This window comes from Hyperolius riggenbachi, chromosome 11, assembly GCF_040937935.1.
Source record: "Hyperolius riggenbachi isolate aHypRig1 chromosome 11, aHypRig1.pri, whole genome shotgun sequence".
Classification (NCBI taxonomy): domain Eukaryota; kingdom Metazoa; phylum Chordata; class Amphibia; order Anura; family Hyperoliidae; genus Hyperolius; species Hyperolius riggenbachi.
The window spans coordinates 47,560,025-47,572,509 of record NC_090656.1 but is presented as its reverse complement, the minus strand read 5'-3'; the positions used below and the strand labels follow the sequence as shown (position 1 = coordinate 47,572,509).

Below are 12,485 nucleotides of genomic sequence, written 5' to 3'. Positions count from 1 at the left end.
CAATTTAACAAGCTGACACTTCATTGCAATCCAGCGGTTCTGGAGGTGTGTTTAGCTTCTAAGGGTACAATGGTTAATTTGCATATATTCAGCAGTGGTGCTCTGGGAGACATCTCGAGCTCACTCCAACCTGAATTATCGCAAATTCTTTCTGTTTTAGGAAAGCAAATTTTTGTTTTTCTTAACATCTTAGTAAGGGGGCTTTTAGGACCATTGTAGTCCCTTACACACTCCAATGAGTTCTGGGTCACCATGAGCTTGCTGGTTAGTCTGTACCTATCAAATAAGAAGATGTATGATAGTTCTATAGCAGTTCCACCAATATCAATCAAGTTACTGTTGTGGCTAGGTTGTACCTGATCCAACTTTGGTATACCTTTCACAGAGCAATATCTATACAATACTTATAGTAAACCCAAGGAAACCATTATAAAAAAAAAAAAAACTATCCTACTGCAGCATTGTATTGTTTGATGCAGTGCTATGGGTCGTCGGTCCGCTGCCGGGTCCCAACCTGTCGCCGATCGTTATCAACCGCCCAGTATGATTGACTGATTTGGTAGAAAATCAATAGTTTAGTCCTTCTATCAATGGATAAAATTGATCAGTGTATGGCCACCACTTTTGTGTGAAAATAGAAAAATTTTCCTCTGCACTGCAATGATTTCAGCCAAAATTTCAGAAAGTATTCCTGCAGTAAAACCCATGGACTACTTTAATTTTATAGATGATATTTTAATCATCTGGTCAGCAAGTGAGGAGAATCTCCTCCAATTCCACAGGGACATCAATGCCCTCCATCCCACAATCAAAATGAAACTTACCTACTCTCACATGGAGATTAACTTTCTGGATACCCCCATATAAATCAGGGAAAACAACCTACAAATGTCTATGTACCGCAAACCAACAGACTGTCCCACATACCTCAGGTAGGACAGTTTCCACCACAAGCACATAAAGAAATCCACAAACTACAGCCATGCTATAAGATGCAATCGGATCTGTTCTGACAGGGATGACAGAGACAAACACTTGGATTACCTTAAGAAAATTTTAATTAAACAAGTTTACAGCCCTCTCATGACTGAGACCCAAATCAGGAAAGCTAATGTCATCCTTAGGGCTTGACTCCTGAAATACAAACAAAACCAGGAAGAAGGCCGAGACCCACTGGTTGTCACCTACAACCCACTCCTGGAAATCTTAAGAAGGTTTGCAAAGGAACTTAATCCCATTTTACACAAGGATTACAGACTAAGAAAGATTATCCCTGAACCTCCCCTCCTGGCATATCGACAGCCACCCAATCTAAAACAGATGATTGTCAGGAGTTTGAATAGGCCACAACAGAACAGAACATCGCCTTGCAAACAAAAAAGGTTTGAGTCTGTGAATAGTCCTACCTGCTTGTAGAAAATATTCTCACAGCAGAAGAAAATGGGGATGCAGAATGCAAAAATAATTCTTTAGAGTAATGTTGTGCTTCAAACAGTGGACAATTGCCATGGCTCCAAGGGTGCACGATTCAGCAGGTCTAAAAACTGATTAGCCGGCTACAGTGTGAAGTGAAAAGGTATAAATAACCTTGCCTTATAGAAATGTTATCAACATTATAGTAATGTTTGTAAATTATGTTTTTTTTTTTTTTGCAATAAAGGCTTAATGAAACTTCAGTGTAATTATCTTTAACCTCTTCCTGACCTACTAACTCTAACATTCTAATTTTAGCCAATAAAACTAACCTCTCCTTAACCTGCCCCCAAACACGAACACTCCTAATCAGTGCTTACTTAGACCTACATGATACTTATAACCAACATTCACATTTTATCATTTTCGCATCTCAAATCCAAGTACCCTAGGTGGAAGTTTTATGAGTGGGACATCAGCTATGTAATCAGTAGTCTTGCCAGCACTCAGATTCACCCTCTCCACTGAGAAGTCCCCTGATCATGGCATTTGTAGCCGCACCAAGAATTTAGCGGTTTGGTGACTTTCAAAAAATCAGCACCATATTTGTAATTTACATATTATATTAAACTAGCCATGCTTGGATGCCTGAAATTTTACTTCCTGATTTCTGTAAATGCATGCATAAGTTTTGGGAGGTCCTGCATGCTAAACAATCTATTGTTGACATGTTTGACACGGTTTTACGCAAGATTTGAACATTTTCAACCAGTTTTGTAAGGTTATAGTAAGAAGGTTATAGCAGTTACAGATTGATATAAAAGGTTTTTTCATTGTGTTAAATTACACCGTGGTTTGTGTAACATGGATACATTATATACAGTATATCTCAGATAAATGTGACAATTTCTGTATCTTCAGGTAACAGACATGTTTCGCACAGCATGCTTCTGCTCTTTACTGTTCATCATAGCTGATTTCTGCTGGTGTTTTCTTTTTCTGCCTTCTCAGAAACTGTCATCTTGATGGAGATGTCGCCACTATGCAAAGAACCAAGATAATTCAAAAGTTTTGCTGGCACTTCAGCCTTCCATCTTAGATAGTTACTGATTTGTTTAAAGGAGGAATCAGTCTGTCCATAGAAAGGGAGTAAGCGAAAATAACACAAGACCTAAGTGGCAACTGGTTGGAGCAGTTGTGTTTTTATCCTTTACACAAATTATCAGTATTTACATATATGCTAGAGAACTGTCATATTAGCAGTATAGCCCAGCCAAGTCAAAAGGCTGACAGTTCCCGAACATTAAATCCGTCTTTTGGGCAGCTGGAGGTTGAAATAAGAGTGAGGGTAGGAACCCACTAGGGTGTGTTTGGCAGTGTTTTTGGGATCGCCGGTGAGTCCCAAAAATGCTTTGCCAGTGAAAGTCAGTGGGGGGGGGGGGGGGGGACCCATTAGTGCAATTGCGATTAAGGGTAATCGCAATCGCAGGACATGTAGCATTTTGAGCACATTTGCGCTCAATGCAAAGTATATAAGCACTGCATAAATCGCTTATGAAAGCGATTTTGCTGTACTTGGGGGGGGGGGGGGGGGGGATTGAGCGAATAGCCTTTTAGTAAACTATTTCCTCTTTCTGTTTGTAACCCCGCCCTCTAATGGAAGAGGTCACAGTAACTTCTCTGATTGGTCCTAGAGAAACACCTAAAAGAAAAAACACGCAAATGGCGAATCGGAAGCACTGTGCAGGTTACTGTATAGCGCTTCCAAGCGCCGAGTAATCACAATCGCAAACACCCTAGGAATCGCTGCACACAGCGTTGTGGCGATTTTAAAGCATTGCAGTGATTCCTATTGGGTTTCAGGACTGAAAGTCTTCCCTATTACCACTGCACAGGTGTAGGGATGGTCAATGAGATGCAAAGGACCAATCTGATCCATCTTCATGCTGCATACATTTGCATAATCCTGCACCAACTAGCAATTATTTACATCAGATTGACCACCCCTACTGAGCAGCCCAGCCTGATACAAGGACAACCCCCTGGAGACGAAGGTGTGCCTTAAATACGTGCACCTTTGTGCTGGGCTTGCTCATATCAAACATGAAACACTTAGCAAATTATATTTTTCTTAATTCATAGCATTTATTAAAGATGGATTCAACCTTCAATGAGTAGCGATTTTAGTACCAGAAAATAAATAAATCAGAATAAAACATTTAAAAAAAAAAATCTATTATAATAATAATTTCTAAAGTGGATCAAGAGCAGCTCATGGAAATAATTAAATATAGCTCAGTATGAATATATAAAGTGATCATTATTCATAATGGGCTTGTCGATGTTGGTATTCGGTTTCCATACATAAAAAAGCATAAACACATTCATTATAAACTAATTTCAGTCATTATCTTCTCTAAACTCTGCCTGTTTCGTGCACTGGAATGGCATACTCCATTTGCTGCGTACTGTAGCTAATAAAAGTCAATTGAAATATCCGTAGATTATGAACTTGTAAATTATATTTTTGTAAGACTTATTTTTAATCTTGTGGTAGAGTAAGCCAATTAATGTAGTTAAGTGAGGTAATGAGTGGTTAATTTAATAGAACACATTTTTGTTTTGTTTTCTCATAGTAGGCTGAATTAATGAGTGCTGAGTCATCAAAATCTAAAAACCTACAACCTTGATAAGAAATACATGCGTTTGTGTGTGTTTATGCACGTATACACTACATGAACATGCACACACTGAACAGTTGATTAGGATAGGAACACCTGTACATCTGTTAGTTCATGCTATTATGTGATCCGCCAATCATGTGGCAGCAGTTTTTAGAGTCGTGAGAATGGAGGAAGGAAGCTTCTGTTGATGGCCAAACAAGAGTAGGAGAAAAATGTGATTTCTTTAGCATGAGGTCCACTTGATGTTAATCCATTAGAATTTAGCTTTATCCCTCAACTAAACAGAATTTGCCCCAAACAAAGGAGTGACCGCCTCTCAAAGAACTATAAAATTACAAATTTTTATTGATCAATAACTCCTTCAAAACACCAGCTAAATATTCAACCCCATACCTCCCCCCCCAAAAATTAAAAAACTGCATTGGCTATCCTAACAGGAGCGCTCCTGATCACACACTCAGCAACAGTTACACCACATGCATGCAATCCAGATCGGCCGATCTCTTATGAACTCATGTGGAAACTGTGAGACTGCGTCTGGTTGTCCACTGCACTGGGCTCAGAACCGACTTGCCTAGTTCTTTATATCCTCAGAGAGTCACGGAATCCGCCGTGTACAACTTAACTCATAGACCATAGTCCATAATTTCCATGCTGCCTAATAGCCGGAATCCGCCTTAGTGTGATCCAGCAGCTGTAACTCCGCAACAGCTAAACATGGCCCCAGTGTAACAGTCACTTGTAGCAAAAGATTCCTCTTCTGGCAGCCACTCTATGATAATATAAGCTTTTACCTTTTCTTCAGAGTGTAAAGTATCTTACAGCTCTATCGCGGCGTCCCGCGACACCAGGTACCCGGTCAGTGCGGCCCAGTCATGGACACCGAACTTCCAGCGTGTGTGTGGTAGAGGAGCGTCCTATTAGCCATTCGCAGCTTACCACGCCCACACTGTGATAGATACTTTACACTCTGAAGAAAAGGTAAAAGCTTCACTTGGTGAAACAGGGTAAAAAAAATCCTGAAGTGTGGAAATGGCTTTCAAGATTTTAAAGATGTATTGTCAGTCACAAAATCAAATTCCATTTACCACTGCTCTTTGTTTTTCTAATGCAGCCTTACCCTGCTTTGCAAGCACTCCAATCTATTCACAAATGTTTCTGCTGTAATAAGTCTTAACTCAGTCAGCCTGGCTCTATTTGTTCCATTGCCAACGAAAAGGAAGTTTATCATCATCCCTCCCACATTCCTGCTCCTCACTGATTGGCTGAGGACAGTTCAGGGAGCTCCTGAAATCTGATCTATGTGTTTGCAAAGCAAGCTAACTATGACAGTGAAGTTTTTAGGAGGAAAAAAATAAGGGAGGAAATTACAGCAGGATTGGCTTCGGTCAGAGGAAATTAAGATGGCAAATGCCTGAAACAGAATTCTATTTATTTACTATATAAAATTCCCTGAAGTCAAAACTTGGACAGTACAATACATATGTTATGTAAATAGAACAAGTCTTTACAAACTAGGCAGTGTGTTTGCTTTTCTGAGTGAATGTGGATGTCACGGTGGGTATGAATGTTGGTTTATCAAGTGTGGGTTTTTTTAACCTAATTTTATTGTGATTTTATTGTGATTTTAGAGATTATAGATTAAAAATTTATAGAACACTAGTAGCGCATGTTCCTTCACTTATAACTTATTTTATTTAATCTTGAGGGTTTGGGGAATCCCCTTTGGAACTTGCAGCTTAGTTAATCCTCACAGTGCCGCTTTTTGTTAACTTCTTTTAAGTCTTTACATACTCCTGGAATAGTATGGCTGTCCCTGCTGCTGTAATTAATTATTCTGAGAGCACCCAATTCAGAGCCTACAGCTTTGCAGGTCAAGAACGTCTAGCTCCGACCTTGACATTTTCTTTGTGGTCTAATCATCCACTCTCCTTGACGTTTATTGACCCTATTTCTACTCCCAATGCACGAAGTGGAAGTATTGCAGTTGGGAAAAGCACTGTTCATTCAGCTTCTAGTTTAGCATTACGACTGTGGTCACCGAGTAGCACATTAGATGATAGTACACGTATCGGACTGGCAAGAGAAGATACCATAAATATAAGTGACACACACACATGCATCTCCTTCCTGCATAGTTAGTGTAATCTAGTCCCACTCCCTTTAGCTTTTTTAATCTAGTCCCACTCCTTTAAGATGTTGGGCATTGATATGACACAACTGCCAAAAAAGGTTGAAATAGCTGAGAGGCTACTCTACATAATTAAAAGAATTAGTGCTGATAATGTCATGTCCTGTGCAGTTTATGTAACATTGATAAAATTTGTTATTTACAAGATGTCCTTCAAAAATATTTGTCAAGAGGTCATAGACAATGAAAAAGAAGAGCCCTCTGGTCTTAGGTTTACCAGCCTAGTGAAATTATTAAAGCAAAGTGTTACAGCTTTTAGTGAGTTAAAAGATTTGGGACTAAGGCAGGGGTCACTCCTATAAGATTTGGACACGTTTTTCCATGCTATCAAAAGACTCGTAATGCTACCCTATGTATCAGAATCAGATTTATACTTGCAGTGAAGTGGTGTAGTGTACTTTTTTTTTTCCAGTGCAGGAAATAAAAACGGACTGGTTCCTTTTTTTTCCCGCACATCGCGTGCAATCCATAGTGCCAACAGTAAGCTGCTGTCAGCCGAGTGTACCAATACTGCAACGGATTGTTCGTGGTAAACTGGCAGTTTTCCATAGACTTAAGTGTGATCCCTGCCTCAGAGTAAGCAAAGGCAAGAGGTAATTTACGTTAGTCCTAGGTAGGGACTAATGCCTGGTGCACACGAAGCAATCTTATGACAGATTTACAGATTTCCATCATGTCCAATCTGATTTCCGATCAATTTTCCATAGAAGTGAACGGAAAATTGATCAGAAATTAGATTGGACATGTTGGATATAATCGATCTGACAGTAAATCTGTCAGAAAATTGCATTGTGTGTACCTAGCATAAGGGTAGGCTTGATAGTTTGAAACAATCTCTACTCTAAAGCCACTATGTATGAGGATTTCCCAGTAAATTCTTATCATTAGATATTAAAATAAGTATTCTAAGGGCACGTTTCCACTATAGCGTTGCGGAATCGCCGGCGAATCACCGCAGGCAAATCGCATGCGGGTGCGATTCCGCATGCGTTTTTTGCCGCGATTTCGCATGCGATTTCGCATAGGTAAGGCTGTATGCGAATTTAACCATGTCACTGCCTGTGTAAATTAACATTAATACCTATGCGAAATCGCATGCGAAATCGCGGCAAAAAACGCATGGGGAAAACGCATGCGATTTCCCTATTAAATACATTGCGTGCGATTCGCCTGCATTCCACACGCAGGCGAATTCTGAGGACTCTACCCTGCAGATTTTTTCTGCACAGAAAAACGTGCGGGGAAACGCACAAGTGGAAACAGTCCCATCCACTTGTACTGACTGTGCGAATCCGCATGCGGGCAACGCATGCGGATTCGCGATAGTGGAAACGGGCCCTGAGCATAGTCCAAAACTACACATCCAAGATAAGGCCCCTAGAAACAGAATTTGTTTTACGCAAGTGTAATTCACTTTCTGGTAAGCGTAAGAGAAAACGGAAGTTATGAAAACAGAACTCCTTCATTCCTTACTAACTTTGAAACGTTTTGTCACATTATGGCAGAAATCATTACCAGCCTGATAAGTTTATTTATGAATAGTTTCTACAATATTCAAAGTACATCTATCCTGGCAGAGCTCATTTCAGACTGGGCTGAAGATCAAGACGAAGGGAAAAAAATTAAATTATATATTGAAGAGATGTTAATTGAACTACACTGCATTTAACAAGGGAGAGTCGAATGGACACATCCAATATTAGCAAGATTTTTTTTGTGCGCTCGATCACAGGACTGTCAATATGCAAAGGCAGGGGGTTTCACAGACGCCTGGAAAAGTTTATTTAATTTTCACAAGCTTTTCGCTGGAAGAAGTGTCAATAAGCAAAGCTAAGTATGAAACTCTTGTGAAATTGTATTTTTCTTTTTTCTATTTGAAACATCCTAAAACAAGGCCTCTTAAAGTTTGGTCTTCATCAAATTAAGTTTGTCGGTACGGGATATAGACACATGATAAATCATCCTTGTAGTTGTTAAAGACTCATTTTCAAAATGTTGAGCCTTTCCAGATAAAACTGAAAAAAAAAAAAAATAGTCCATCAAAACGTTTTCAATATAAATGTTATCTCCATTTCCTAAGGCAGTGTTAATTTCGTTTTGCAGTTAATCTATTGAACTGGTAAAATTTTATACTTCTACCACTAAGCGTTCTTAAAAAGCTAAATTATTTAAAGACATCTGAGGTAGAGGGTTTAGATGATGTTCATTATTAAACGACTTTTTAAATAATATCTACAATTCATTTTCTTTAGTGATAAGGATAAAATAACTAGAGGCATTTCTAGAATTTAAACAGATTTGGGGCTTTGAGATTTTAGATGGAGCCCTGAATGGCTTTGCTGACTATTTAGTACGATAGCTTAGGCTTTAGAAAAAAAAAAGCTAATTTTAGTTAGAAACCGCTTCTTTATAAGAAAAGTGAAGGAAATTAAACTTTGTTCTCACACATACTAGCCATTTCTGTTCAGGATGTAGAAAACTATGTGAGGTCTTTAATATATCTGATGTTGCAGAAATAAACATTTTGTGCACTCTGCATCTAAAATAAGTTTTGAAGTATTTCTTCATTTTCTGTATTTGATTTATAATCTATACTCTACAATTTGAAGTGAACATGTTTAAAGTATCCTTTTCAACCCAAACTCAAGAAAAAAATGTAAGCTTTTGGATACTGTAGTAGAAATAGATTTTAATCGTTTTGGACTACTTTTACTGCAGTGTCCCAATTTGGGTTGTTAGTTCACTTCCAGTCCCATTGGCACAATATTACTTTGTTTCCTTTTGTTGTAACTGCGGTGGACTCGTTTTAAAGTAAATAAAGATGTCTACTTTCATATTTTTCTCAGCTTAGTTTTCCATCAAAGCAAACATGTCACAGATAGGCCTTATCACATAGTAGTGTAGAGATATACTCTGGTAAGTGTGGGTTACCAGAGGCAACCACTTTTTAGGCAGCAGGGGAACTTAGAGACTCTGTAACAAAATTTTCAGCCTTATTTCTTCTATCCTATAAGTTCCTATACATGATTACTGCAGCCTTTTCTAGTTTCACTGTCTCTGTAATGTATCTAATTTTCATTTCTTGGAATGGGCTGCCTCTGTTGTAATGAATACAAGTTATGGACCCCCCTTGCAGGCTCTATGTGCTTTGTTAATTCCTGAGGCTGAGGCGGGAGAGAGCTGCCTGTCACATGCTGAGAAACTGTGAGAATCCCAGACTGAAGTACAGATAATTCACTATGTAATAAAAACTTGTAGTATACTGTAACATGAAACATAACATATACACATATACTATAACATGTAACATAAAAGTGAACCTGAGATGGTTTACTAGCGTTTTATGCTTACATGGGGCTTCCTACAGCCCCATGAGCACTATGACCTTCCTCGTCGTCCTCCTCAGCCCTTCTGTCCTGGCAGTACAACTCCTGGTAATCCGGGCTGTTGCAGCCTTCTGCGCAAATACGGCTTGGCCGTGTGCGCAACAGTCATTTCGCTCCCATCCCCTGGTGCATTCTGCACATGCGCAGTATGCTTCAGGGGACAGGAGCATTGCAGGGGCACGCATGTTGGGGCTGTGCATGCGCAGAAGCTCGCAACTGCCTGGATTACCAGGAGTCATATCGTCAGAACGGAGGGGCTGAAGAGGAGGGCGAGGGAAGCCACAGTGCTCATGGGGCTTGAGGAAGCTCCAGTTAGGTATAAGTAGGTATAGTAAACACCAGTGTACCATTTTAGGTACACTTCAACCCCGTCCCCTCGGGGGATGTTAAGAAGTCGCTCTCTTTAGATGGGAAGAATAGGGATAGACCCCTCTTCTGTAGGTGGACTCAATGTATGTTTAACGATGAAGCAGAGGTGCCAATCAGGATAAAACAATGTTAAAATGAATAAAAACAGGGGAAGTAGTACTCGTTTCCCAATAGAAGAATTAACATGAGATTAGCATCACACTATGGAGTTTAGTATCGTGCACATCGATTGCACATATGCTGTCACTGTGTATGGGCTGGAATACTCCCAGAACCCTGATGTCTGTTTTTATCAGACAGTAACTGCATTGTGTGTCAGCCACTAACACGCATGGTTATAAATGCTCCCGTTATAGTGCAACCAGAAGGTTCTTACTATTGGCAAGTGAGCGACTAAACCCCGTGTCAAATGCACCGTTTTCCTGTCCACTGAAAGATGTCATAGAGGGTAATTGTCGCGGTCAAACCAGTGTGGGCATTCAGATAATCTCAAAAGCTTGTTCGCTTTCCATTAGAGACAGGTATACTTTAAAGTGGACCTGAACTTTTGCACAGAACAGAAGGAAAACACAGAGAAATGTACTTTGTATGTATTTAGAGAGTTTAACTTGTCTAACTTCCCCTCATCTGTGACTAATCACAAGTGTAATTGGATCTCTCAGTTTAGGAATCTCTGCAGTCCTCGGCAGAGCAGCTAATTTGTAAACACAGGATGTTAACCCTGCATACATATGAAATCAGCGCCGGGAGACTTGGGCGCAGGACACAGCCGGTATATGGCTGATCCTGCTTCTGCACAAATCCGCTCCATGTTAATTACTCTTCCCCCTCCAAGCCGCCATGGATAGTGGGGGAATGATATAATTCAGCTTCCAGCTATTGCAAAATTATTGTGTTTATTAAAGATAGCCTAAACTGAGAAGGATATTGATTCTTCCCTTTAAGATAATACCAGTTGCCTAACCCTCCTGCTGATCCTGTGTCTCTAATACTTTTAGCCACAGCCCCTGAACAAGCATGAAGATCAGGTGCTCTGGCTGAAGTCCGACTGGATTAGCTGCATGCTTGTTTCAGGTCTGTGATTCAGCCACTACTTCAGCTAAAGAGATCAGCAGGACTGACAAGCAACTGGTATTATTTAAAAGGAAACATCCATATCCCTCTCAGTTAAGGTTGCCCTTTAAGCAACTTCGGCTTCGACTTCTGACGCCGCCGACGTTACTCACTGAGCACCGCTGTAGATGTGATTCCCATTATAGTCTATGGTGGTGCCGGCTGCGCCCAAATCTAGCAGTGCTGAAAAGCAACCCTATGTCTGTTTCTATGAAAGCAGGATTTATTGCAGGATTTGTATCAGCTGTAACAAAGAAATGTTTTTCTTTGAAGGATATTATGCTGTTGCTTATCTTTTAGGACAGAGAGAAAGTTCTAAATTCAGGTCCGTTTTAGGGTTTTGGCCGTCCTTTTTTAACCTTGCTCCAGTAAATAATCTGTGTGAGCAGCGTACTGGAATGTTTTGTCCAAGTGGCGGAAGCTTATTTGCTGTGCTTCATCTTACTCCCTGTTTACATTGCCACCATAACAATTTTAAGAATAATTATTGCTGCTTTCAACTTAAGTCTGTTGGGTAGTTTTTAATAATTAAGAGCACAGGTCATATATTTATGGACAATAGCATGATTGTGCTATGTTTCCTTTATGACACACGGCCATTAGTGCGCCATAAAAAAACTGTCGGAGAATTAATTTTCCGTTCCTTTCCCGGAAAAAAAAAATCAAGTTAAGAAGCATACTGTAGTTCAATTAAAATGAAATGAAAGAGGCCTTTTATAATAGTATTGTTAGCATAATTAAAATTCAGATTATCTTCCTTCAAAAGTTTAATATTTTTTCAATTGAAATGATTAAAACTAAAATGATACATTAGTCACGCACTCAAAACATAATTGAACTAATTAATCTGAATAAGACATAGAGAAAGTATAGCTCTGGCTAATTCAACATATCTGGCATGTTTTTGTCTCTGCAAAGGTTCCCATAAATGTAGCTATTTCTGTACATTTAACGGTTTCAGTATTGCATTGCTCTTATGCTTAGCTGATTGCGATGCGCTGTCTGTACAAAACTACCTAATATATATTTTTTTAACTTTGCATATCTAAGTTTGCTTGAAAAAAGACAGTTTTCTTGAGTTAAAGTAAAAAAAAAAATCTTAACTTTCATAGCCCCAGCTGACCTAAAAGAAGGTTGAAAAGGAAGCAGGAAATGAAGGCGCCCACTACTGGCAGAAACTTTGGTACCGCTATAGGCAGCATTTTAAATTGCTGCTATACTGTGAAACTTCAGTGCTAGCAGATTTATTGGGGGACGTGGGCTCTCAAATTTCACATTATAGCAGCAATTTATAAGTGATCCTATGGCAGCATCCTAAGAGTATTGTAA

General features: G+C 39.5%; 1 protein-coding gene across 10 annotated transcripts in view; it reads left to right on the top strand.

The window, feature by feature from the left end:
- WWOX (WW domain containing oxidoreductase) overlaps positions 1-12,485 on the top strand; it is a 1,347,942-nt gene that overhangs the window by 176,141 nt on the left and 1,159,316 nt on the right. The window contains exon 7 of one of the 10 annotated variants that reach the window (XM_068259551.1): positions 7,831-7,902. The exons of 8 other annotated variants lie outside the window; for them this stretch is intronic. In XM_068259551.1, coding sequence (XP_068115652.1) covers positions 7,831-7,887 — 57 coding nt within the window. In that variant the 3' untranslated portion in view covers positions 7,888-7,902. Of the gene's footprint in view, positions 1-2,424; positions 2,757-7,830; positions 7,903-12,485 lie in introns of those variants that run through there. One more of the 10 variants, XM_068259553.1, reaches the window with a different exon arrangement.